This window comes from Gopherus flavomarginatus, chromosome 11 (genome assembly GCF_025201925.1).
Source record: "Gopherus flavomarginatus isolate rGopFla2 chromosome 11, rGopFla2.mat.asm, whole genome shotgun sequence".
Classification (NCBI taxonomy): domain Eukaryota; kingdom Metazoa; phylum Chordata; order Testudines; family Testudinidae; genus Gopherus; species Gopherus flavomarginatus.
In genome coordinates this window covers 51645004-51672718 of record NC_066627.1, presented here as the reverse complement: position 1 = coordinate 51672718, position 27715 = coordinate 51645004, and the positions used below count along the sequence as shown (strand labels likewise).

The window sequence follows — 27715 nt, the reverse complement described above, 5'->3', positions numbered from 1 at the left end:
GGAGGGCTGGGGAGCGGCCAGCTCTGTTCTGGAAAAGAGCCCGGCAGGCAAGTGCTGGGAATCATCCGACCCAGCTGTGCAGCATTGAGTGAGTGGCTTTGATGGTTCCCAGCTGGGGGAATAGAAACAAGGGCCAGGAGACGGCAGGGGGATGCTCTCCCAGGGCTGCAGCAGAAGACAGTGAGAGGGCAAGCAAGCCCCGTGAACCCCTGCCAAGCCTGGGGAAAGTCCTGTCCATGATGCTGCCGGAGACCAGGGGGCCCCGCAACCTAAGCTGGGAGCAGGGCTAGTGTCCTATTTTTCTGTCTTAGAGAAAAAAAGAGTCCTGAGGTGAGGGCTATGGACAGAAACTGTGGCTGATTGCTTTCGCAGGCAGGCATCAGGCCCACTGCCTATAGCATCTCCTTACCTTCACTCTTCTCCTGAGGAGTTGGATCCAAGGCCTGCCATCCATCACAGCCAGGGGAAAGGTCGGGCCGGGTCATCCAGGACTCCACCCAGCAATGGTAATTCCTGTAAGAAGAGCAAAGAGAGGGGAGAGAGAGTTGAAAGTTCATGTCGTCTTCATCCCTGATGCAGGAGGTGTCCAGCAGCCTGTCCTAGAGAGTCACAGCTTTCCAGCGCTGTCTGCTAGGTACACTCAAGCCCTGTCCTCTGCCCCTTGCTCAATGCTTGCTGAGGTGGACATTGCCAAGTGCCATTACTGATCTTACAGGGGGTCTCAACCCTGCATGAGATCTGCCTGTAACTGAGTGGAGAACGTGGCCTGCGTTCCTGAATAGCCCAGCTCCTGGCATGCCGTACTGAGCAGTATTTGTGTAGCCTGGGCTATTATGATGACCATTTCACCCTGAAGCACAGAATCCCTTGCTGTGGACGCTACTCACCATATCATGTCTTTGGATGTCTTCTGCAGGTTTCCCATTTCGTCTAGGTAACGGTCGATGACCAAGTTGCTGTTGGTATCGTGGGCGGAGTTATAATTGGTCACCACACGGGTGGGAATTCCCAAACATCTCAGGACTGGGGAGGGAGTGAGAAGGAGAGAGGTGAAGCCTGGTGCATTTGGTGACTGGCTATTGGAATCCCTTGAATCTCTCTCCATCCCAGGCTCTCCAAGTGCTGTACAGTCCCTGAGCCTCACAACCCCTCTGCAATGCAGGGAAGTGTTGTCCTACCAGGTGCCCAGGCTGCTGTGTGGAAGCCCAGAGAGACCATGTCACAGACAAGAGTTGTGGCCATAGCAACTCACATTTTTGTTAAAAAAAAATTTCTTTTGGCCAAAATTTCATACGTGCTCCAGGGGAGGCAACAATGATGGAAGGGATGTTCAGTGACACTGACAGTCTGTCAAGCTCTGATACTTCACTAGAAACAGGGCACAAAAGAGGCTGCGGAAATGCTTTCAAGGGATTCCATGAACAGATAGAATTTAACATCCAACCAGTTTATTTAATCTCCTAGCTGCTGCTTACAATACACGGGGCACCCTTCGCAATATACGGGTAGTTCTAAAGTTTTGAAGGCCACCGGTAGGCGTGGGCCAGCTTGAGAAGTCCACATATATTTTAGCTATTTTCTTCCTCCTGTTTCTGTACCCAGGAAAACAAGGCCAAACCCTCATGCACTTTGTCCTCAAGAAAAATAAGTGTGTGCATGTATATGTGTGTCTTGAAAAATTTAAGGCCAGATTCTGTTCTGATTTGCACCAGTTTGACTCCACTCACATTGGTGAAGTTACCTTTGAGTTAGACTGTAGTGACATGAGACTTTGTCCCTGTGTGTGCAGGGAAGGCCAATGAATTTTCCATCAATCATTCACATAGTGTTTCTCAATGGTCTGTCTGGATTAATTACATTATTTTAAACTATTCTTTGTCATTCATGTAGTACATGATGCTGTGCCCTGTTGCGGGGAGGGGCTGCATGCTGGGGGGACACGAGAGAGAAGTAACTGAAAAACCAAGGTGTTTTTAATTTAGACTAACAGAGAGTGTAACTGGCAGGAAATCAGCCTGGAGGTGACACTCCCCTGCTGACAAGTCTGGTTTCCCTTGTCTAATGCCACGGACCTCAGCAAAGTTATTCCGGCCTCACAGCACTGTCAGCTGGGTCATTGTGAGCCCTGGAACGTGAGGAGCGAGTGGGAATCTGAATGATCCAGTCCTGGGAGGAAGTGGGAATCGTCTGCAGCTGTCAGCTGGTCTCCTCACCTGTACATGCCACTGCCGCAAAGACCCAGCACTGGCCATATCGGACTGGCTGGCATCCGTACTTCCTCCACCTCCGGAGAATGTCCACGCTCCCTATCCAGGACATGGGGCTCACCCCGTCCTCGTACTTATCGTCCCAGCGCCCTGCAAGCACCCCTTGATCATCATTGCAATTCACCTGCAACACAACAGATGAGATTCCTGGTGAGCAGAGAGCATGGAAAGAGCAGTCAGAAGGGAAGCTGTGGGTGTGAGTTTGGACTGAACACAGAGATCAGTGGAGAAACGGATTCATAACCGGAGGAGTGGTGGATAGATGTGTGCGCTGGTGGATGAACAGACCAGACCAGTGAAGGGCGGATGGATAGGTTTAGGGATAGATGGAGGTAGAAGAGTGACTGGATGGATTGACAGATGGGTGGGGATTTTATACATGAGAGGAAGACAGAGCCACTGTGGTCACTCACCTTAATTCTCCTTTTCTGCTCTCTGCCTCCTCCCCCTCCCCTGGGGACCTCTCGGAACGCCTAGGCAGCTGCAGACAATCACCCTCTTAAACGGGAAATCAACCTGCCTCTAACACTGGCTGTCTGCAGCCCTGGCCATTCACCATTACCACGGCAATGATCGCCCCCAGCCGTATTCGCATTATGCAATTGCACAGTGTGTACCGTTGGCAGAACTCCAGCTGGGGGCAAGGCCACTGGGGGGGGGTGTAGTCTGGCCCAGACCCATGTTTGACAGGTCCCCAAACCTGAGTGGCTCTGTGACCCTCACAACTCCCGGAGTGGAGCAGAGCCACTGCTGTGGGGTGAGTGTCGTTCAATCGTGCGGATGGTGTGAAAACTTGCTGGGGTGCCTGGGTATCCCCCATATACAGAATGAGACAGAGCACAGCCGGGTCAGCTGGGCTGAGCGGTCAGTGTCACCACGGTCTAATGGTGCCCATAATACGCGGGGCTATAGCTGGCTGGCTAACCAGGGGCAGCTCAGGGAATACAGGCGACACACATGGGATCTGGGGATGAGTGAGTGGAATGGCCACTGGGTGGGCAGACCAGCCAGCAGATAAAAAGCTGCCTGTTGGCTACTCCGAAAGTTTCCCAGACTCACCATGGCGCTCACAACCCGGCCAATGTAAATGGGGTTATTGCGGCGGGAGCAGTCTCGGTTCTGGTCTCGAAGGAATTTGGGGTTTGTATCCAGCAGCTGAAGGCAGATGTCCAGAATTTCATCTTCAAACTGGTGCAGTGGAGAGAGAGACAGGAGCGCAGTGAAGCCCGGAAGCTGGCACTGGCACAGCAGGCTACTTGTCCTCCCTGGGCGGGTGAGCTAGCCCAGCACTGGGACTAGGTCTGGGAGGGATAGAAAATAGCTGCACCCCAGGGCATGAGACACGTCAGGGGACTCAGCCCCTCCCTCGCCTCAGGTCTGTCTCACTGTTCCATTGTAACAAGGACAACTCGTGGTGAGGGTGTGGGAGAGCCCAGGGGCAGCATCCTCTAGAGTGGGCTGCCCCCATGCCCCACCTTTAGGTGGCAGAGGTTTTGCCACTGTCTTGGTAGCCAAGGGCTACCCAGGAGTTTGCCCCTTAGTGTGCGGGCCATGGCCAGGACCAGCACAGGGGGATCAGGCACTGACTGTCTCCCCAGTTCAAACATCAGTGAGAATGTGCATTCCTGGCCCTTGCTCTGCTGTGTTCGCACCCGGCCCCGTGCCAAGGCTCCTGAGAAACGCTCGGCATGTTTACTTAGGGAGGCAGCTCAGGGCACTTGGAAGGAGAAAGCGAGAGCCCAGCAGGCTGACTGGGACTGGTGCCCTGTCCTCAAAGCACCTGTGAGAGCAGTTCTGTGATGGGGAGGCCTTGACATTTCAGAGCAATGTTATCTGACCGGGGCGGCTCTAGGCATTTTGCCGCCCCAAGCACGGCAGGCAGGCAGGCTGCCTTCGGCGGCTTGCCTGTGGGAGGTCCTCGGTTCCGCGAATTTGGTGGCAGCCTGCAGTTGGTCCGCCGAAGCCTCGGGACCAGCGGACCCTCCGCAGGCAAGCCACCGAGGGCAGCCTGCCTACCACCCTCGCGGTGACTGGCAGAGCGCCCCCCATGGCTTGCCACCCCAAGCACGTGCTTGGTGTGCTGGTGCCTGGAGTCACCCCTGTATCTGACAGCCTGGGGCTTGTACAAAGGGAGGGGAGCAGGACAGGGAGTCTGGATGCTTTTCTCCATTTGTGCAGATAAGGAGCTGGTGTGTGCAAAGTTCAAGGCTAAGCATGGAAAATGAATGAGCTAAGTCTCCCCCTGGACGCTGAGCAGACTGCTGGCGTGCAGCTGGGATGCCTCTTGGAAAGCCGGGCCATGGCCAGGCCCCACGCATCCGTGGGAACCCAGCTGCTTAGCCCCATCATCCTCGCAGGAGTCACAAGACTTCCCTGAAGAGGCTCGGATCCCCCAGGGACCTGGGTGCCTCTTGCTGCTTTAGGAGCCTGAATCCACCATTTGGGTCCTACTGACATCCTCAGCGGCTGCCCAAATTCCCCCAGCGCTCACTGCTCTCGCCACCTGACTGTACTGTTGGGTGTACACACAGTGCCTCAGTGCCAGGGGCTGCTCTAGCTTTTTTGCCGCCCCAAGCCCCTTGGTGGCTTGCCTGCGGGAGGTCCCAGGTCCCACGGCTTCGGCAGCATGCCTGTGGGAGGTCCCCAGTGCCGCAGATTCGATGACTTGCCTGCGGGAGGTCCTCCAGTCCCGCGGATTCAGCGGCATGTCTGCAGGAGGTCCGCCTGTCCTGTGGCTTCGGTGTACCCACCACTGAATTTCCGCTGAATCTGCGGGACCGGCGGACCTCCGGCAGGCAAGCCACCAAAGGCTGCCTGACTGCCACCCTTGCAGGGACTGGCAGGGTGCCCCCCGCAGCTCGCTGCCCCAGGTACGCTCTTGGAGCGCTGGTGCCTGGAGCCACCCCACCTCACACTCAGAGCCCTAGCTGTGGAGGTCCCCGCCCATCTCGACAATGTCCTTAGGCACACCTGAGCCCTCCAGATGTATGTGTCTCCTCCACCCCAGCGCAGCCAAGTGCGACAGCACATGTGCAAGTCCCTGGTCTGCAGGGGGAAGCTGAACATCAGTGTCCCGCTTCCCAGGGGAACATCCTACCCGCTAGAACATTGGATATGGGGACAGGGTCTCTCTTTCTGTCTGCAGATGGGCTTAGGGCTCTTGGCTCAGGATCCCTGGTGGAGGGAGCTGTCTGTCTCTGGCCAGCCAGCTGCTTAGGTGCCTAATCCCACCATGTTCCCTGCCTTTCACTCCTGGCTAGCATAGGCAGCTCCCCACCCCGCTGAATGTCTGCCGACCCCGCTTGCTGTGCACTAGCACGCTGTATGGACAGACCCTTCAGCCAGCGTCTAACTCTCCCCCTGCATTGTGCAGGGAGCCTGGGGCTGAGGATTGCACTGGGCAGCCAATGCTCAGAAGGGCCTTTGAGGAGCTGGGCTTGAGTGACAGCTGCTGTTCTGCACAGGAGCCAGGCAACTTTGGTGACCCAGGGTGATTTTTGTAACGGTGAAGGAGGAATTTGCTGCATTCAGGGGTCAGTGGTGGTGAATGCTAAGAGGCTGGAAAGCCCCTGATTCAGCTCCACCCCCGACAGGACCCCCTCCCAGGAGGCACTCAGAAGGAGGAATAGCTCAGTGGTTTGAGCACTGGCCTGCTAAACCCAGGGTTGTGAGTTCAATCCTTGAGGGGGCCACTGAGGGATCTGGGGCAAAATCAGTACTTGGTTCTGCTAGTGAAGGACTCAATGACCTTTTGGAGTCCCTTCCAGTTCTAGGAGATAGGACAGGTTTATCTGCAGCTCTGTTGTCTGCCTCGGGAATTGCAGGTCACTCAGTCCCAAAGAGAAAGGCGCTCACGGGTTGGGGGACATGGCTGGAGCCAGTGGCAGCCCCAGCCCCAATATGGCCAAAGGCATTTGAAATGCAGACGTGATGTGCTCCTGACCAAAATACACCCAGGCAGGGCACTGGCAGTCCCTTATCAGCACTGTAACTTGGGAGGGGGGAGCTGGTTATCTCACAAAGGCCCCTCCATATGTTTCCCAGACAGAGGGTGTTTTTGTCATTATTCTGGAGTGTTCTGTCCTGGCCTCTCTCCCAGGCCTCATTGGTTAAGGATTTATGGGCTGCGCCGGGGATCTGAACTCAGCATTTTCCCCTCCGGAAATGAGATTTTAATTTGCCTCTAGAGGCAGGAGGTTTGAGATTTCCACTGAGGTGTTATCAGAGAACACAGAAATTGACCCCTGCTGCCCAGCACATGGGATGGGACGGGACATGTTGAGTAAGCAGCGAACCCTGTTTTGTGTGTCGGGGCTGGTGCTCTGAACCGCCAGGTTCACCTACTGCTGCACACATGAGATAAAGGGACGTTACACAGGCTGCAGCTTTGCATTGGAGTCCTCCCCTGTGTAGGGGGACTCCCCACTGGCATAAAGCCGCTCCACCTCCACCACTCAGCTGCATCTCCTCCTGTTCTAGGACCCCTCTCCTGGTGCCGGCATGTGGTAGGGAGAGAATCCCATGGGCCTGATTATCTGCTGGCAGAAAGGCCCAGAGGCATAAGTTAAAGCTTTCGTTCATGCAGGAGCCAGTCAGCTGTGATTAGCCCCCAGCGCTCTCTCCTCTCCACTGTGCCTGAGCAGAGTGGGGAAGCCAGCCTGGTGGGTCATGGGGGTTGTATGCGTTTCCCCACTAGCGACTCTTCCCAGAATCTTCTCATCCCATCCCTGCTGATCTCCCCCTCCAGCATCTCGGATTGTCTCCTTTGGGGAAAGGAGGGGTGCTGGGCACTGCTCCCCTTGGGCTCTTAGTGCCTCTCTGTTTGCAGGCCAGAGCAGATGGCAGAAGTGGAGGATGCTGCACAGCACAGCCTCCAGCAGCAAGGGACCAGGGCTGACTCCAGAAATGCAATGTCCCGCATGGCCACGTGTTGCGGAACTGCCCAGTCACTGGCTCAGGATTGTTGTCTCCACACATCCAGGCCGTTAAGTGAACCTGAAATGGGCTGGGGGATTGGTGACTTGGGGCAGGGAGAGGGATCATAGAATCTCAGGGTTGGAAGGGACCTCAGGAGGTATCTAGTCCCACCCTCTGCTCAAAGCAGGGCCAATCCCCAACTCCCCACGATCCCTAAATGTCCCCCTCAAGGACTGAACTCACAGCCCTGGGTTTAGCAGGCCAGTGCTCAAACCACTGAGCTATCCCTCCCCCCTTGTCTCATGCCATTCATGATGCTCTCTGCCAGTAGTGGGTGGGTGGGTTCTGCTGTGTTTTCAGAGGGCTCCTGCAGGCCCCTGAGAGGCGATATCCTGCATCATAGACTCTGACTAGCTGCACTGTGAAGCTCCACCTGGAGTAACTCCATGTACATGTTCCTGGGCAGAGATTACAGCCTGGTCCCCGACTACCTGTAACTGTGCTGCCAATACAGGGCAGGGGAGTCAGGGCTGAAGACTCACCTGTCCAAAATTCCAGGGAGTAGGGACCATGAACTTCAGAGATCCCTGGTAGATGAGGCCCTGCTGCGTCAGCACAAACTCACACCGCTGGTCTTCATACTCGAGAAAGACAGAGTCGTCTGTGGGGAGAAGGGAGGGAGAGAACAGGGTGAGACGCTCTCCCCCGTCGATCCTCTCATTCCAGCACCCACGAACTAGCAGAGACTGGGCAGCTCTCCATTGCTTCTGGGAAAAGTACTGCAGTGCTGGGTGGCCCCCCACACTAGGAATACCTCTACTTCACGCTGCAGAGTTTGGACCATTGCTGGAGCAGCACAGAGCCTAGGACTCATGACCCAAGGATGCAGGAGAAAATCCTTCTCTAGGCTTGTGTGGTGATGCTTTGTCCCACGGCTCTGACCCCACTGGGCCAGATCCTCAGCTGGCATGAACTGGCATCGCCCCACAGCTGCCCATTGAGCTACATTTCTATGCTGCTGAGTATCTGGGCCCCTGTGAAAAGTGGCCGCGATTTCCCATGAGCAATGCTGAAGGAGATGAAACTGCGTGTCGCAGGTAACATTTTTCATGAAATTTGCTGAAAATTTTCAATGTGATTAGATTTGAATTAAAAAGTAACATGGGGGGGGTTGGCTTTGCCTGTGTGCCCGTCTCCTCCACACCCCCATCTTTTCTCCCACTGAAAAGGGGAGAGAAGAAAAAAGAAGAAAGAAAGGGAGGGAAATGCAGGAAAATGAAAACGGGAAAAATATTCCTGTCGATGAGATTTTTGGTTTTTTGTGTTTCAGTGAAAAACACTGAACAATGTGGCCAAATGTTTTGTGTCATTTGTTCATTCCAAAAACTTCCTGCCAGCCCTGGTGTTCTGTGCGGTGGCGGCCGAGTGAAACTTTCTAAACTCCTTTTCTCTGAAGAGTCAGCACAGAACACTTTGGAATTCAGGAGGAAGTTTGTCATTTTAGGTCTTGTATTTCACTTGGGTGATATGAGGCTGCACTTGGATGGGGGAGTTGATGGGGGAACATTCCTCGTACCGATGGGGAGAGCAGTGGGGGATAAGAACAAGATGTGGGCAACCTGGTTGGTCACTTGCCCAACCATGGCCAGACATTGGTCCCTCCCTCCACATGCTGCTGTCTGATCTCAGCAGGGACAGTGGTGCCTTTTTTTGTGCCCTGGCTGGCTCCTAACATAGTGGCATTCAGAGCTGCGTGTTCTGCCCCATAACCCGATGGCCGTAGCAGTGAGGGAGCAGGGCAGCAAGTGGGCGAGGGGTGGGAATTGAGATGTCCCCTTGCATCTGGCAGAGTTCTGGATTCAGCGGCAAGGCTGGCTCCTACCCCCAGCCCATGCTCTTCCCCATGCACCAGACTGCACCCACTGTCAGGGATTTTCCAGGGAGGGAGCAGGTCTTTGGAGAGGGATGCAGGCGTCTGACAATATGTGCGTTCCTATGGTGTGGGAAGGGAAACCAGCACTCTCTAGGGTGGATCCTGGCTTGGAGCACAACTGGGCCTGCTGCTGAAGCTCAGGGCCAAACCTCCCCAAAGTTGTGGGCGTTTGGAGCTCGTGTTGGTTCGGCCCATCCAAGAGAGGCCAGCGTGGGCCGTTTAGCTCCAGGCTTGTGTAGTCCCAGCCAGAGGCTGCTGTTCCGACTCTGGCCCATCTCCATTTGGAGAGACCCCTGCACCTTAAATGGATGAATGAACATCTCACCTGGATACCAAGGGTTAAAGAGCAGGATGAACTCTCCGAGCCTGAAGCTGGAGCCTTGGTACCCCATAGAGGCCTCCAGGGTCAGGGCATAGCGGCCGATCCGGGCATCGGGAGGGGAGTAAATCAACAAGGAGAGAGCGGTTCCATCCCGATGGTCCACGACCGCGCTCCACGCTGACTCCTGGAGGGCATCGGAGACGGGGAAATGGGACTTGGTTCCCGACGACTCAATGGGGCACGGCCCTGCCGGAGCAAACAGCCTCGTTAGTACACCCTACCTCTGGCCTCTCGCTCTGATAGTCCTGGGGGCAATGCATCTGGGGCCAGAGAAAGGAGGATTCGCCCTGTGTGAGCACTGCCCGAGAGACACTGGCGCTTGGATGCACCAGAAGCTATTCCAGCCTCCCGAGGCCCAGCACCCCTCACCCTTTACAGACGTGTCCCGCTGGCACCCGTTCTCCCTGCACTGGCTGTAGGTAGCTACGCTTACTGAACCAGCGGAGGCTCAGGCCCAGGGTTGGTTCCGCATCTGCCTTCGCTGGCCCCCAGCAGGGCAGAGGCTGGGGGCTGTGGTGTCCTGAGCAGACCAGCATGCAGAGGGCAGGGGAGTCTAAGAGGCTGGCATGTACGGGGCACTGCATCTCCTGCAGATGATTCCCTGCTCCCAGTACGGAGGAGCCACTCGATGGGTGATTCACTGGGGGACAGAATTCTCATTCTTTCATACGCGGCCGGTGCACGTCAGTGTAGCAAGCAGACAAGGGGGACCCCATTGCTCTGCTGGCTGGATTGGTATGTGATGTCCTGATCCCCTGCCTGCTATAACCGGATTTTGTCTCATGATACTCTGGCGGGCAGGGGCCCGTAGCCATGGGTAACGTTCAGGCCCAAGTTGATGCACAGGACTCGAATTTCAACGCTATTCGGTGCACTGTGTGCTTTGCACTGGCTGCATGTGCAGTCGTAACTGCACACACGTAGTGCCTGCAGCTGGGGACCTGGGGTCCTTTCCAGTCGCTCCCCGTCAGCCTTTCCCTGGTCTGTACACTCCCTTTGCGGTAATTCTGTTTGAGAGTCAGTCTGCTTCTGCTGCTGAGTGATGTCTGGGGGAATGGTTGGTTCGTGCCCTCCCCTCGCCCTTCTGTGGACACACCAATGGAGGCTCTAAGGGATGCGCCCTGGGGAGCCCAGCGTTCAGACTGGGGCACCCCAGTCTGTCTGTGTAGTTGGGGGCCCAAGTCTTGCACTTGTAAGCTGAAGCTAACAGCTCCTCAAATAACCATTTCTGGGTCTGCAGTAAGTGCCAGGTAGCGCACGGTGTGAAAGCATCTCTGCCGGCTACATCCAAACATCCCATAACAACACACCACAGCTGAGCATCGCTAAGCCCCTTTTACGCTGCGTTTCCACTCGCCACCTAGACCATCCAAGCTCTCATTCCAAAGCCAGCTGCTCTGGAACCACAGACGGGTCCCTTGGCAGGACAATACACCCCTGCGAGATGAGAGCCCGTGTCCCTTTCACAGAGCCTGGGTCCCATCTAGCATTCTGCACTTCCAGTGTCTAGCAGTGACATCAGTGCTCCCTTGCGCACAGAGCTCTCCTTTCACTCTGCTCGGGGCGTTACTCCAAGTACAAGGAGCCGTCCTGGATCCAAACACTGCTCCTCCCAGAAACGGAGAGGAACACACAGAACAGCTCAGACCTGGCCCTCCCCTGTGACTGCGCCCGGTGTCCAGGCACCCACAGTGACCCGCAGATTTCATTTCAAGTGATGGTCTGTGTGCAGGCTTCCTTCCCACACTGGGAACTCTGTGTTATGCTGGTCCTGGGCCCACACTCCACCGCTCCAGCGCCCTGCCCTTGTTGGGGAGTAGAACTTCATGACCAGAAATACACATGAACTAATGAGAGTGACACACTTTCTCCTCCTCACTCCATCTGCGGGGCCAGGGAGAGCTGACCTGGCTAGTTCACACGCAGCTGGCTGAGCTCTGAGAAAGGCATGAGTGCATAGGCAGAGCGTTTCCCTTTTCAGCCCTGCTCCTTACTCATGTCCCCAAGGAATCTCCCTCCTCAGACAGGCAGCAGGAAACTGCCTCCTTCCCTTGCTCCTCCCCCCCGCCCACCCATTCCCAAAAAGAGCCAGGGGAAGCTCTGTCTCCTCTGCACAGAGATGCTAATTCAGTGTTGCGAAGAGCAGTGGGGTGGGGACGTAGGGCTGTTATTGGATCTGTCCACACAAGGTACCCGACTGGAACTGTGCAAACATCTCTGCCTTAAAAATAGACACTGTCTGTCTGCACTGAAATAACTCCCCTTCTTTGCAGGCCAGGGGCTATTTCAGGCTATTAGCAATCACTCGGGGTGGGGATGACTTGGTAGCAAAGGCTCAGGTTTGGACTACATGGACTCCCTGGGTTTGAAGCTGGCAAAGTACAGACAGCCCTGTCCTGCTAGCCAGGCAGGTCAATTGAGGCCCCCAAACTCTGAGCCCTTACCTGCCCTGTGCAGATGTTAAAGAACCCCTAGCACTTTTCTGCAAGAGTAGACATGTTCCTCCCTGTGCCCTTGGCCAAAATGTCAGCTGCCTGCCACCCTCCACCCCTGCATTCAGTTGTGCTGTATGGACACACTGTCATTTGGAACACCCTTTGGGATCACCTGGGATGAAAGACGCTAGGTAAAAATCATACTGATGGCCAAAGGAAACGGGGGCAGCGAGCAGCAGGTCAGTGGCTGCTGCGTCCGTGTCCAGAATGGCCTGGGTCACTCTGACAGGGAACATGTCTTTCCCCATACAGTTACTGACGGCACTCGGCAGGTGTGTATCACCCGTGTGGCTGCAGGGCGTGAGGCGGAGACCTGAGGGCCCCAGGAGGTGTGAGTGCTGGTCTTGGGGATGAGTGTGCCTAGCATGAAGCTAGGGTAGCTGAGTCTGGGCTTTCAGTCTCTTATGTCAGTTTGTACAATTTGAAGCTGATACAAAACAGAAATGTTGTAAACAGGCAAGAAACACCAGGGCAAAAAACTGTTTCTAGGGCAGGGCACGTTTCCAAGGGCAGGCTTCAGTAAATCCCTGGAGCGTCAGAGAAAGGCGAGAACTGCTAAAAGGCATCAACCCAGATGAGCAATTCAGGGGGAGGGGGGAATTCCCTCCTAGCCCCTGCAGGATGTCAGTTTATGCCCTGAAGCCTGATGGTTGATTAACTGGATCTTTGAGACAGGCCAATGGGGGCGGTGGGAAGCGGCAGCCAGCACATCCCTCGTCCCATGCCGCTTCTCGCCACCCACATTGGCCTGAAGCAGCAAACCCTGGCCAGTGGGAGCCACAATCGGCTGAACCTGCAAACGCAGCAGGTAAACAAACTGGCCTGGCCTGCCAGGGGCTTACCCTGATGGGCTGCATGCCAAAGGTTGCCGATCCCTGATCTAGCCCCTGTATGTGACTCAGTGGCCTCCTGCATCCTTGGACTGCACAAGCTTACTTGGGTAGGGTTTCTTATTTGTTCTACACTGATCAGCTGTTTGATTTTGATGAGGCACAGTGGGTGTAGCTAGGGCACTGCTCTGAAAGTCACAGACCACAAACTCCCCTCCTCCAGTGCTGCTCAGAAACGTTCTGTCCAGCGCCGTTCTCCCCTAAACAAAACCCAGCAAACACAGGGACGCTAAACTTCCTCACCTGGTGTTACAGGATGTGTCTAACAAAACAAAACTCCTCCCACAAGGATCTGTTCCCAAAAGCAGCAGGAAGACAGACTCCCTGGGGAGTTCTTCATCCTACCAAAACAAAGAGCAAAACTCCCAATGACCTCAGTGGAGCCAAGATTCCACCATCTGTGCTTAACTCCAGGGCTAATATTCGTTTTCTAGTGAGCCTCCTTGTGGAGGCTCCAGATTCAATGACTTCCCTGGAGATTTTAGGGTCCACCCCCCAAGGAGATGCCATTACTTACAGGCCTGGATCTCATCCTAGTTTGCTTCTCAGCTCTGGGATCTAACTCCTCAGCCACCTAAAATGAGTCATGTCCTCTAGGCACCCACCCCTGGGGATGCCTTGTTCTTGTATTCCAAGATGGAGTAACAAAAAAACATCTTGTCGGTTTTATACATTACATTTTTTGTCGAATTTTTTTTTCTGACCAAAAGGTTTTGTCCTTTTTTGACAGAATGGAAATGTTCATTTTCCATTTTCACTGAAACCATTCTGACTGCTCCCCTCCCTTCCCCCTCCCCCCATCTCTAGTTTTAAGTTTTTTGATGAAAATCTGAAAAATTTCTATGAGAATTTTTAACAAAACCAAGTTTTAATGTTTTTATTGCAACTTCTCATTGGGAAAAATAAATTCTCGGCCAACTCTGTGGTTCATGATTTTGAATGTCAGTCATGAGCCCTCTTGTCCTAGGCCCTGGCACGGGACATCCTGTTTAGGGCCCTCCGCCATGGAGGAAGACCTGCAGGGGGCTGGTAAATAGGGTGACCAGACAGCAAATGTGAAAAATCGGGAGAGGGGGTGGGGGGTAATAGGAGCCTATATAAGAAAAAGATCCCAAAATCAGGACTGTCCCTATAAAATCGGGACATCTGGTCACCCTACAGGTAAAACTGCTTGAGACAAGACAAGGCTGGAGCAAAGGCTTTGTTTATCCCCAGAAGTGTCACACTTTAGCCAGTTGCAGGGCAGATTTTCCCCATTCCTCCAACCAAAGTCCCTCTGCACTATCCTGCTGGGACCCACAGTGCGGGAGAAGGTAGCTAATGCTGCCTGGAGAGCTCAGCCTTTCTTCGAAAACTGTTGACAAGTCAAATCTTGTATGCTAGACAGCGCAATGGCTTTGTGACGTGGACACAAGTGACTGGATGGAGTCTCACCGAGCCGGCCAGGCCCGCACGTGGTAATGCCTCCTCCTCTGGGGCAGGTCTGAAGCTGGAGCAGAAGGCCCCAGAGCTCATTCCCAATCCCACGGGCCAACTGGTGTCCCTCCGGGTAAAAGTTTGTCAGTACAAAGGACTGGAAAGACAAAAGGTGGCTGACACTATTAATACAATCTGTGCTGCATTGCAGGGAGCTATCTCATCCCCCCCTGCCCCTGGCTGCAGGAGGATGGCTCTCTACTTGGAGGAGGGAGGGACTGCAAGTCAGGGAAGGCACACAGGTTGCACCCGCACGTCAGAAATACCCTGTGGCAGTGAGTCTAGGGCCCAGGTCACCTGACTTGGGCTCGTGCTGCCAGGCTAAAAACGGCAGCGTTGCCCTTCGGGCACAGGCTGGAGCCTGGGCTCTGAAACTCTGCGAGGGAGGTGAGTCTTAGAGCCTGGGATCCAGCCCGAGTCTGAACTTCTACACGGCTACGTATGGTCCTGCAGCGCGAGCCTTGTGAGTCCAAGTCATTTGGCTCAGGCTCTGAGATGTTTTGTGCTGTGTAGGAGTGCTCATTGTGACTAACTCCCTGAGAAATTCCACGCAGACACTTGAGGAGGCTGGGACCTTTTCTTCCTTGATACTGTATTGCTGAGGAAGATGGGTGTTGGCCAGCCTGCAAGCTTCCTTGTTTTGTTCCCCTCCCTAGCCTCTTTCGTTGTTCTTGGCGGAAAACAGCTGCCTGATGTTCAGAGATAACACATGAGCCAAGATCTAAATATTCTTCTCCCCCTTACCCACCCAGGCCTGAGACAGCCCAGTTCTTGAATAAATAACCCTAGCCTAGGGGTTCTCAACCCGGGGGTCGTGACCCCTGGGGGGTTGCGAGCTGTCAGCCTCCTCTCCAAACCCTGCTTTGCCTCCTGCATTTATAATAGTGTTAAATATAAAAAAATGTTTTTACTTTATAAGGAGGGCCACAGTCATAGGCTTGCTGTGTGAAAGGGGTCCCCAGTACAGAAGTTTGAGAACCACTGATCTAGTGTGACACTGAAGGCGGGGCAGTGTTTGAGATAAGCCTAGGAACAGGGCCGGCTCCAGGCATCAGCGAAGGAAGCAGGTGCTTGGAGCAGCTAATACAAAGGGGCAGCACTCCGTCCGGTATCGGGGTGGAAACTCCGGGTCTTCAGTGGGAATTCGGCGGCAGGTCTCTCAGTCCCTGTCGTTCTCTTTGAGCTGCCGCCAAAGTGCCGCTGAAGAGGAAGAGAGGGAGTGAAGGACCCGCTGCTGAAGTGCTGCCAAAGAATGAAGCAGCGCGATAGAGCTGCCGTTGATTGCTTCCCCCCCCGCCCCACTTGGGGTGGCAGAAAAGCAGGAGCCGGCCCTGGGAGGGAATATTCAGCCAGGAATTAAAGCCTCCAAATCCATGCAGGCTGCCATAACCATGGACAGCTAAAGGAGTCCTCCAGCCTCTGAAATGCTGTGGGGTGGTGGGAAGTTCCAATCTTGTGTGTGGTCTTGTGATGAACTAGGAATGTTCTTAATGTTTGCTCTGAATACTGTGTTGGTGCCTGAGGGTATGTCTACATCTACAATTTTGCAGCGCTGGTTGTTACAGCTGTATTAGTACAGCTGTATAGGGCCAGCGCTGCAGAGTGGCCACACTTACAGCAACCAGCGCTGCAAGTGGTGTTAGATGTGGCCACACTGCAGCGCTGTTGGGCGGCTTGCAGGGGGGTTCGGGGAACGCGAGAGCAAATCGCGGGGAAGGAGACCTGCTTGCAGGGGGGTTCGGGGAACGCGAGAGCAAACCGCGGGGAAGCAGGTCTCCTTCCCCGCGGTGTGCTCTTGAGTTCCTCGAACCCCCCTGCAATCAGGTCTCCTTCCCCGCGGTTTGCTCCGGTGTTCCGCGAACTCCCCTGCAAGCAGGTCTCCTTCCCTGCGGTTTGCTCTCGCGTTCCCCGAACCCCCCTGCAAGCAGGTCTCCTTCCCCGCGGTTTGCTCTCGCGTTCCCCGAACCCCCCTGCAAGCAGGTCTCCTTCCCCGCGGTTTGCTCCGGTGTTCCCCGAACCCCCCTGCAAACCGCGGGGAAGGAGACCTGCTTGCGGGGGGGTTCGGGGAACGCGAGAGCAAACCGCAGGGAAGGATACCTGCTTGATTACCAGAGAGGCTTCCTCAGGTATGCTGGGACACATGCTTATTCCACAGAGGTCAAGAAAATGCTGGTGAGTGTCTACACCTGATGACCAGCGCTGGATCCTCTACACCCGAGGTTCGACCGGGTGTACGGCCAGCACTGCAAACAGGGAGTTGCAGCGCTGGTAATGCCCTGCAGATGTGTACACCTCCTAAGTTGCAGCGCTGTAACCCCCTCACCAGCGCTGCATCTTTGTGGTGTAGACAAGGCCTCAGTGTCCCCATGGCAGTTCTTAAGTATCTGGCAGAGCAAAGGGCCAGTGCACCTAAATGCCTGACCCTCTGTCTCCTAGCAACTGATGGCCTGGGCCCCTCCTCTGCAAAGGTGCCAGCTGAAGGTGTTGGAGACAAAGGGATCAGGTGACCTCCTGGCCAGGGAAAGGGGCTGAGCAGAGAGGAGGGGCTGGAAGGGGTGGTTAGTCTGGAGTTGGCTGGGGTCGAGGAGTGAAGTGCAGATGTGGGGGGTCTGGTTCACTGCCCCCCAGAATGGACCCGGCCGAGGGGTTCGGTTCGCTGTATCTACAAGCTCTGTTTTAGACCCTGTTCCTGTCATTGAATAAACCTCTGTTTTACTGGCTGGCTGAGAGTCATGTCAGACTGCGAAGTGGGGGTGCAGGACCCGGTGGCTTCCCCAGGACCCCGCTGGGGCGGGCTCGCTGTGGGAAGTGCACGGAGGGGCAGAGGATGCTGAATGCTCCAAGGAGAGACCCAGGAGGTGAAGCCGTGGGAGCTTCTTCCCCTGAACAAGTCTGCTCCAAGGGAGAGGAGGCTCCCCAAAGTCCTGACTGGCTTGGTGGGGAGCAGTTCCAGAGCATCGCCCGGTGACTCCGTGACAGGTCTGCTCCCTCCATCCTAGCTTTGCTCTGCATGCGCACGACTATATCCAGGATGGGGAGAGGGAAGGAAATGCAGCATCCTAGCTGCGTTCTCCCCGATAGCCCCTGTGGGACTGGATTAGTGGTGCACACAGCTGGTGGAAGCATGATCCAGTGTGAGTAGCGGGTTGAGTAATGGAGCTGGTCCAACCCGAGCATTGACAGTGGGGCTGGGTCTTTCTTACTGTGTTACACAGTCACCTGGGCAGGACCGAGATAAATAAACCTTCTGTCCCTCTGCTGGGCTTCCATGCGGTGTTCTGTCCATGGACAGATCTGGGGCTCATGCTGGGAAAGGAGTTTGGTCTGGCTAACCTTGACCCATCCAACACTTCTGCACCAGCACACCTGGCCTTTCCTGGTAAAGTCTCTCGCTTTGGAGGTCTAATTTTACTCAGTAATTGAAAGATGGAAATTTCCCAGACACTGGCCCAACCCCAAGAGAAAAAACATGCCCAGACTTTGAGACGGTTGATAGCCAAAGCCTCACAACCAAACCCACATCTTTCTGGGCTGGGTCCACCACTATTGTTATTTCATGTCTGATTTCTCCCAAGATGGAGGATAGATGTACCTAGACCGTGAGCAGAGGGCATCTCCTTACCCAGTCACTAGAAGGGAATTGGGATCCTTACACAGAATCAGCCCTGGCCCACACGCAAAGTTAGACCAGTTTAATTATAGGTGTGATTTTTGTACTGATTTGATTAAAACAGTATAACTTTGTGTGCAGACAGACTTATATCAATTTGAACCTGGCCTATATCAGTTTAGCTTGCACTGGTAAATGTACAAGTGCAAGCTAAAGGCATAGAACAAGTTTTAAATGATTTTATGAGAGTCCACACTTACAAATTGTACGATTTAACTAAACTGATTTACATTAAACAGTTACAGCTTCCATGTGCAAAGAAGCCCTTAGCCTACAGATGGTGGAAGCACAGTGGGACCAGGAATTGGGAGTTTTGGGCTACATTCCTGACTCTACCACAGCTCTATGTGTAACTTTGGACTGTCACTTAAGCCCCCTTCTGTGCCTCAGTTTCCTATATGTAAAATGGGGATAATATTACTGCCTTTTGTCATGGTGGTGACATAAGGCTCAGCTAATTAATATTTACGAGGTCCTTAAGATTCTCAAGGGGAAGGTACTATGTGCATATACAGAGGGTCCATGCCACTAAGGGATATGACTTTATTTTATACTTGCTATCCTTATTATTTTATGCTGAATTCCTTGAGCTGGAACCTTAGAGTTCCATAAAAATAGCTTGTGGATGAAGCTCTTATTTGGCTTCTGAAACCTTCTGGCCAAAGTACCTCTTATTATTCGTAGTAGTAGTTTATTTTTCCAGTTATGGTAATGCAAATCCCAGGTGTGAAAGTGACTGCTTGGAATTTTGGAACGCCACATTAGGAGTCTACAGATGTTATGGATTCCAACTCAGACATTCCAAGGTAATAGCTGGGCAAAGCCCAACTCTGTCAACTCGTCTGAAATAATCCTTAGCACAGACTGATTGACTTGTCTTCATGCCCGAACACTTAAGAAGTGTGGAACGTGGCAACAATGAATGTTGTTGGCTAAGAGGAGTTAGTGTTACACCTGTAGGAGAACACTTCTATCTCCCTGGACACACAATAGCAGATGTAAAGGTAGCCATCCTACAGCAAAAACACTTCAAGACCTGATTCCAAAGAGAAACTGCTGAGCTTCAGTTCATTTGCAAATTTGACACCATCTGCTCAAGATTAAACAAAGACTGTGAATGGCTAGCCAACTACAAAAGCAGTTTCTTCTCCCTTGGTGTTCACACCTCAGCTGCTAGAAGAGAGCCTCATCCTCCCTGATTGAACTAACCTCGTTATCTCCAGACTGATTCTGGCCTGCATATTTATACCTGCCTCTGGAAATTTCCATTACAAGCATCTGATGAAGTGGGTGTCCACCCACAGAAGCTCGTGCTCCAATACGTCTGTTAGTCTGTAAGGTGCCACAGGACTCTGCTGCTTTTTATAGATCCAGACTAACATGGCTGCCCCTCTGATACGCAAGCAAATAACATTCACTAGTGCTGAGGCTCTTGCTTTCTTTCATAAAATCATAGAATCTCAGGGTTGGAAGGGACCTCTGGAGGTATCTAGTCCAACCCCCTGCTCAAAGCAGGACCAATCTCCAACTAAATCATCCCAGCCAGGGCTCTATCAAGCCAGGCCTTAAAAACATCTAAGGAAGGAGATTCCACCACCTCCCTCGGTAACCCATTCCAGTGCTTCACCACCCTCCTAGTGAAAAAGTTTTTCCCACTATCCAACCTAAACCTCCCCCACTGCAACTTGAGACCATTCAACTATTATTATACTGTGGAGTCTCTGTTTTTATTTCTTTGTCCCGAACCATGAGGAAAAACCACCTATGACATCAGGATCAGTGCCAGGGAAATTTTACTTTAATGTTGGAAACAACATAACTGAGATAACAGTCTCCTGACAGGAAGAGGAAGCTGTCCTTTCAGATCCCACAATGTAAAACAAATAAATAAAAAGTTTGGACTGAGGGCTTTTAGATTCACTTTGTGAGAGGAAAAAACAAGCAAATATAAGCCGTAGAGGGAAAGCAATTCGTTTTCTTGAACAAAAATGTGAGGGCCATTCATGTGGTAGTGCTTGCTTATCTGGATGGTGACAGACCCCGGGATGGACTGTCTGAGGTGAATGGGGTGGGGTCGGCCTCTTACTGAGTGTCACGGAGTGTGGGGGAGTCCGGCCCTGCACCCCTCTTCCTGGGACCCACAGTGACTCTCAGCCAGCCAGTAAAACAGAAGGTTTATTGGACAACAGGAACACAGGTTACAGCAGAGCTTGCAGGCACAGTCAGGACCCCTCCACCGAGTCCTTCTGGGCTTTCAGGGTGCTTGGATCCTAGCTAGGATACCCTGAATTCCACCCACACAGCCCCAAGCCCAAACTCAAAACTGCTTCCCTCCTGCCACTCCCTTCCTTTGTCCCCTTCCCGGGCAAAGGTGTTGACCTTTCCCCTCCCTTACCTAGCTCAGGTTACAGGCTCTGGCATCGTCCATCTCCTAAAGTCCTCCCCTGCTCTCCCACTCCCCACACAGACAGTCCCTACTGCATCACATCTCTCCCCCCTTTGAGACTGAACTGAGCGGGGTCACTCTGCCCAGTGACCTGGGGAAGTTCAGGGCCCCCTCTCCGGGACAACGCATCCGCTGTCAGGTTGGCACTTCCCTTCACATGGACCACGTCCATGTCATAGTCCTGCAGGAGCAGGCTCCACCTCAGGAGCTTGGCGTTGGCTCCTTTCATCTGGTGCAGCCAGGTCAGGGGAGAGTGGTCGGTGTACACGGTGAAGTGTCGCCCAAAGAGATATGGCTCTAGCTTCTTAAGGGCCCACACCATGGCCAGGCATTCCTTCTCGATGGCCGCGTAGCTTTGTTCCCGGGGTAGCAGCTTCTTACTCAGGTACACGATGGGGTGTCTCTCCCCCTTTTCATCCTCCTGCATTAACACCGCCCCCAGTCCCGTGTCTGAGGCATCGGTGAACACCATAAAGGGTTTGTCAAAATCTGGGTTTGCCAGAACTGGGTCGCTAACCAGAGCCTCCTTCAGCACCCGGAAAGCCTCCTGGCACTGCTCAGTCCAGATCACCTTGTCTGGCTTCCCCTTTTTGCACAGTTCAGTGATGGGGCCGGCTATGGCACTGAAGTGGGGCACGAACCTTCGATAGTACCCCGCCATCCCAATAAAGGCCTGGACCTGCTTTTTGGTTTGGGGAGCAGGCCAGTCTCTGATCACCTCCACCTTGGCTGGTTCCGGCTTCAGGCAGCCGCTCCCCACCCGATGGCCCAGGTAAGATACTTCAGCCATCCCCACCTTGCACTTCTCAGCCTTTACTGTTAACCCAGCCTTTCGGAGTCGGTCCAGGACTTGTTTAACCTGGGACACGTGGTCCTCCCAGGTCTGGCTGAAGACGCAGATGTCATCAATATACGCCACGGCAAAACTCTCCATCCCCCTCAGTAGCTGATCCACAAGGCGCTGGAAGGTGGCCGGCGCTCCCTTGAGGCCGAAGGGCAGGGTCAAAAACTCATAGAGCCCCAGAGGGGTGATAAAGGCCGATTTCAGCCTGGCATCTGCATCCCGCGGCACTTGCCAGTAGCCTTTGGTAAGATCCATAGTGGTGAGGTACCGTGCACCTCCCAGCTTGTCTAGGAGCTCGTCAGGCCTGGGCATAGGGTAGGCATCAGATACGGTGATGGCATTGAGCTTTCGATAGTCCACACAGAACCGGATTGACCCATCCTTCTTGGGAACCAGCACTACTGGCGAGGCCCAAGGGCTGGAAGACGGCTGGATCACCCCCAAAGCCAGCATGTCCCTGACCTCTCTTTCAAGATCCTGGGCAGTTTTACCAGTGACCCGAAAAGGGGAGCATCTTATAGGGGGGTGTGACCCCGTCTCCACCCGGTGGACAGTCAAATTAGTGCGTCCAGGCTGGTTGGAAAACAGCTGTCGGTACAGATGCAGCACCCCTCTGATCTCAGCGTGCTGGCCCGGGGTCAGTTGCTCAGAGAGGGGAATCGCCTCCAGGGGGGAACCAGCTTTTGTCCCAGGGAATAGACACACTAAGGGGTCATCTCCCTGCCCCTCCCAATGTCCACACACGGCCAACACCACATTCCCCCTGTCATAGTATGGTTTCATCATGTTCACATGGTACACCCGACGGTGATGTGCCCGGTTTGACAGCTCCACCACATAGTTTACCTCATTCAGTTGCTTGATAACCTTGAAGGGCCCTTCCCAGGCGGCCTGGAGTTTGTTTCTCCTCACGGGGATAAGAACCATCACCTGATCCCCGGTGGCGAAGGCACGGGCCCGTGCCGTGCGGTCATACCAGACCTTCTGCCTCCTCTGGGCTCGGGCCAGATTCTCCCTGGCCAGGCCCATGAGCTCGGCCAGTCTTTCCCGGAAGGTCAGGACATACTCCACCACTGACTCTCCCTCGGGAGAGGCCTTCCCCTCCCATTCGTCCCTCATCAGGTCTAGGGGCCCCCTCACCCGCCTTCCATACAACAGTTCGAAAGGTGAAAACCCGGTAGATTCCTGGGGTACCTCCCTGTACGCAAACAGCAGGTGAGGTAAGTACTTGTCCCAATCTTGCGGATGCTGGTTCATAAATGTTTTTAGCATCATCTTCAGCGTCCCGTTGAACCTTTCTACCAGCCCGTTGGACTGGGGGTGATACGCTGAGGCCCAGTTGTGCTGGACCCCACATTTCTGCCATAAGGACCGGAGCAGGGCCGACATGAAGTTGGACCCCTGGTCCGTTAAGACCTCCTTGGGGAACCCCACCCGGCTGAAAATTGTCAGCAGCGCATCTGCCACTGTGTCTGCTTCGATAGAGGACAAGGCCACCGCCTCGGGGTAGCGAGTGGCAAAATCCACCACCACCAGGATGTATTTCTTCCCTGACCGGGTCATCTTGCTGAGAGGTCCCACTATGTCCATGGCCACCTTCTGGAAAGGTTCTTCTATGATGGGTAAAGGCCTCAAAGCCGCTTTCCCCTTGTCCCGGGCCTTCCCCACCCTCTGGCAGGGGTCACAGGATTGGCAGTACTGTCGGACATGGGTAAAGACCCCAGGCCAGTAAAAGTTCTGTAGCAGCCTCTGCCTGGTGCGCCGGATTCCCTGGTGCCCTGCGAGAGGGATGTCATGGGCCAGGTACAACAGCTTGTGACGGAACTTCTGGGGAACCACCAGCTGCCTCCTGATCCCCCGTGCCTCTACTTCCCCTGGGGGAGCCCATTCTCGGTACAGGAACCCCTTCTCCCACAGGAACCTCTCCTTGCAACCTCTCCTCATGGTCTGTACCGCACTAAGGTCAGCCCGGTCCCTGTGCTTCCGCAAGGAGGGATCTTTCTGCAACTCGGCCTGGAACTCAGCAGCTGGGACAGGAATGGGGACCGGCTCTCTCTTGCTGGCTGGGTCTGAGGCCGCAGCCTCTCTGCACCGTGCCCCTGGGCGTTCCCCGCTCCCTGAGTTAGGGTCCTGCACCTCAGGTCGAGTACCTTCCCCGTTTTCGGGGTGCAGTGCCATTTGCCGACTCTGACTACGAGTCACGACCAGGGCACTCTGGGTGTTACTAGGCCAGTCCTCAAGGTCCCCTCCCATTAACACGTCAGTGGGCAAATATTGGTGTACCCCCACATCTTTGGGGCCCTCCTTGGCCCCCCATTTCAGGTGTACCCTTGCCACGGGTACCTTGAATGGGGTCCCGCCCACGCCCATCAGGGTCAGGTAGGTGTCGGGCACCATCCGATCTGAGGCCACCACCTCGGGCCGGGCCAGCGTCACCTCTGCGCCCGTGTTCCAGTACCCAGTGACCTTCCTCCCATCCACTTCCAGGGAAACAATGCACTCTTTCCGGAGGGGCAGCCCCGCGCCCACCCGGTAAACCAAAAACCCGGAACCGGGAGCATCCATAGGTGGTATGTTGCCAACCCCCCTTTCCTGGGAATGTAGCCCCTCCTCCGATTGGGTTTTTACCCAGTCCACCCTCTGCGGGTTGGGTCTGCTTGGTCTGTCCCTGAGCTTGGGGCACTGGGCCCGTATGTGACCTCGTTGGCCACAGCGATAGCAGCCCATATCTCATGGGTCCCCTTGAGTGGGTCGGAGGGACCTGCCGCTGGATGTTCCCCTTTTGGGGGGGTTCTCCATAGGCCCCCTTTGGGAGGTCCCATGTTGACTCTCTCTCTGCGTTGAGGCAGGCCTGCTCCTTCGAGACTCCTCCCTGCCATCCCCTGCCCGACTGTCCACAAATTGGTCGGCCAGCTGGCCTGCATGCTGCGGGTTCTCCGGCTTCTGGTCCATCAACCACAGCCTCAGGTCGGACGGGCACTGCTCGTACAGGTGCTCCAGTATGAATAGGTCAAGCAGGTCCTCTTTAGTTTGGGCCCCAGCTGTCCACTTGCGGGCATACCCCTGCGCCCGGTTGACCAGTTGTAGGTATGTGACCTCACGGGTTTTACGCTGGCTCCGGAACTTTTTCCGGTACATCTCAGGAGTCAGCCCAAACTCGCAGAGCAGGGCCTGTTTGAACAGTTCGTAGTCCCCTGCCTCCGCCCCTTTCAGTCGGCTGTACAACTCCACGGCTGTGGAGTCCAGTAAGGGGGTGAGAACTGCGATCCTGTCTGCAGGGTCAACCCTGTGCAGCTCGCAGGCATTCTCAAAGGCTGTCAGGAAGGTATCTATGTCCTCCCCCTCCTTACGCCGGGGCAGCAAGTGCTTATCAAAGCTCTTTGTAGGCTTGGGTCCCCCCTCACTCACCGCAGCAGGGGCCTCACTTCTCCTCAGCCGGGCCAGGTCCAGCTCATGTTTACGCTGTTTCTCCTTCTCCTCCCACTCACGCTGGCGCTGGTTCTCCTCATGTTTACGCTGTTTCGCCTTCTCCTCCAGCTCTCGCCTCTTTAACTCGAGCTCCTCCCGTCTCAGCTCCCTTTCATATTCCAGCCGCATCCGCTCCACGGATGCCGAGCGTTGCCGGGAGGATCCCCTGCTGGGGGGTGGGCTTCGCCGTGAGACTCCCCTGCTGGCCGGGGGTGTCACGGTGCCCTCGGTATACACTGGGCTCCTCCCCGCCCTTCCTCTACGCCTAGGAAGGGGGGGTCTCGGGAAGCCCTCGTCCGCCGGCTGACCACTCCCAGCGGGGACAGACACTGGTGCCTGCGCTGCATCTGCTCGGCTGCTTCCCTCAGAGACAGGGCTCCGTTCATTCATGCGGTCTCCCTGCTCCAGCTGGGCAATCAGCTGGTCCTTGGTGCGTCTCCCTGGGTGCAGCCCCCTCTGCTTGCACAGCTCCAGCAGGTCGCACTTGCGCCGCTTGGCATACATCTTCCTGCTGACCACTCACAGGCCGGGGTGCTCGCCGCTCCCCACGGTTTCCAGGGGGACCCCTAGTGCACCAGCCCCTCTTGAGGTCACCACCTCTCTGCCAGGGTCGAGCTGCAGACTCCTCCGCCCCTGGGACCGCTCGCTGCAATCCCCCGGGGGACCCTGTTACTGCAAAGTCCTTCTCACTGGGCACACACTCCCAGGGGTTAACCAACCCTTCGTTTTACTGCTCCCCAGTCACTTACTGCAGGAAGCGCCGTCCACGGGGTGCAGTATATCCCACCTCTGCCACCAGTTGTCACGGAGTGTGGGGGAGTCCGGCCCTGCACCCCTCTTCCTGGGACCCACAGTGACTCTCAGCCAGCCAGTAAAACAGAAGGTTTATTGGACAACAGGAACACAGGTTACAGCAGAGCTTGCAGGCACAGTCAGGACCCCTCCACCGAGTCCTTCTGGGCTTTCAGGGTGCTTGGATCCTAGCTAGGATACCCTGAATTCCACCCACACAGCCCCAAGCCCAAACTCAAACTGCTTCCCTCCTGCCACTCCCTTCCTTTGTCCCCTTCCCGGGCAAAGGTGTTGACCTTTCCCCTCCCTTACCTAGCTCAGGTTACAGGCTCTGGCATCGTCCATCTCCTAAAGTCCTCCCCTGCTCTCCCACTCCCCACACAGACAGTCCCTACTGCATCACACTGAGGTGAGGGGTGGGGAGGTGGGGTGATGGGGGTGGAAACTGAGGACAGCTTGCCTACAAAATGATTGAGGTAGAGGGGGAATTTGTATACAAGTGACCAGTGTGGACAGTGTTTTTTTGAATGGGCTGAGGCAGGGATGGCTCTCTCCGTGATGACTGGGGTAGAAATTGCCCCTCCTGGACATGACGGCGCTGAGGTGGCTTAGTTGGGCACGGCCTCTCCCTGAGGGGAGGGTGGATGGTGTCTCTCTCTGAGGGGAGGGTGGGTGAATATGTCTGTCTCTGAGATGAGGGGGTAGGACGGCTCATCTCTGAGATGATGTGACAGGGGTGGATATTGTGTGTGTCTCTGAAGGAGGGGATGGAGGTGGCTCCTTTCCAAGCTGACTGCAGTTGAGTTTAGTGAATACCTCTGGACTTACCTGTCTCTACATTGAGAGTAAGTCTATCCACTCCTTCCTCATAACCCCTTCCAGCGAAGAGCAGCGTGATGGTGAAAGACTGTCCCCTCCTCACAATGAGCTTCTGGCTGCCCATGTCAGCCGTCATGTGGTTCCGATTGTTGCTCTCACACTCCAGGTTGCATGATTCCAGCACCAGATCTGCAAAACCAACAGCATCTAAAGCTCTCTTTCAGGAAGGCAGCAAAGACACAGCACAAACTGACCCAGACTCCACTCTCTCTTCCTTTGAATCCATTTAGTGGTTCAGAGGCTAGGCTTCAAAATCTGATGCTCCAACGGAGAAGAGATCAATTTTACTCCTATAGAGCTCATGCATTTGGCTTCACTACCATGTGTTTCTCATGTGCACACACACATGGCCAGGTTGTTGTTCTGCTGCATTTAGGGAGTACAGGGTGCATCTCCGTGCATGAACGGGGAGCTCTGAGCCCCACGAGATTCACTAGTTGGGAATCTTTACCTTGGTGTATGTCGGTGTAACTCAGGGCTGGATCTAGCCCCCTTCTCCCCCCGCCACCTTCCCACCCCAACACTCGTGAATAGTCGTCTACTAATAGTACAAGTTTGGTTGATAAAGATAACACCGTCGATGTAATATATGTAGACTTCTGTAAGACATTTTGCTTTGTACCGCATGATATTTTGATTAAAAAACTAGAATGATATAAAATTAACATGGCACACATGAAATGATTAAAAACTGGCTAACTGATAGGTCTCAAAAAGTAGCTTGTAAATGGGGAAACTTCATCCAGGACTGTTTCCAGTAGGGTCCCCCAGGGATCAGTTCTTGGCCATACACTATTTAATCTTTTTATCAATGACTTGGAAAAAAACATAAAATCATCCTTGGTAAAGTTTGCAGATGACACAAAAATAATGGAGTGGTAAGTAATGAAGAGGACTGATCACCGATTCAGAATGATCTAAATTGCTTGGTAAACTGGGTGAAAGCAAACTATACACGTTTTAATATGGCTAAATGTAAATATACACATCTGGGAACAAAGAATGCAGGCCATACTTACAGGATGGGAGGACCCTACCCTGGGAAGCAGTTACTCTGAGGAAGATTTGGGGATCGTGGTAGATAATCAGCTGAATATGTGCTCCCAGTGGGAGGCTGTGGCCAAAAGAGTCAATGCAATCCTGGAATGCATGAACAGGGTAATCTCGAGTAGGAGCAGAGAGGTTATTTTCCCTCTATATTTGGCACTTGTGTGACCATTGCTGGAATCCTGTGTCCAAATCTGGTGCCCACAATT

At 54.4% G+C, this 27715-nt stretch overlaps 1 protein-coding gene across 1 annotated transcript in view; it reads right to left on the bottom strand.

Moving 5' to 3' along the window:
- TGM2 (transglutaminase 2) overlaps nucleotides 1-27715 on the bottom strand; it is a 53668-nt gene that overhangs the window by 17976 nt on the left and 7977 nt on the right. Inside the window, exons 2-8 of the mRNA XM_050917720.1 lie at nucleotides 26409-26588; nucleotides 9443-9685; nucleotides 7727-7845; nucleotides 3327-3455; nucleotides 2214-2391; nucleotides 888-1023; nucleotides 410-513 (exon numbers count right to left, since the gene is read on the bottom strand). Of these exons, the coding sequence (XP_050773677.1) occupies nucleotides 410-513; nucleotides 888-1023; nucleotides 2214-2391; nucleotides 3327-3455; nucleotides 7727-7845; nucleotides 9443-9685; nucleotides 26409-26588 (1089 nt within the window). The remainder of the gene's footprint in view (nucleotides 1-409; nucleotides 514-887; nucleotides 1024-2213; nucleotides 2392-3326; nucleotides 3456-7726; nucleotides 7846-9442; nucleotides 9686-26408; nucleotides 26589-27715) is intronic.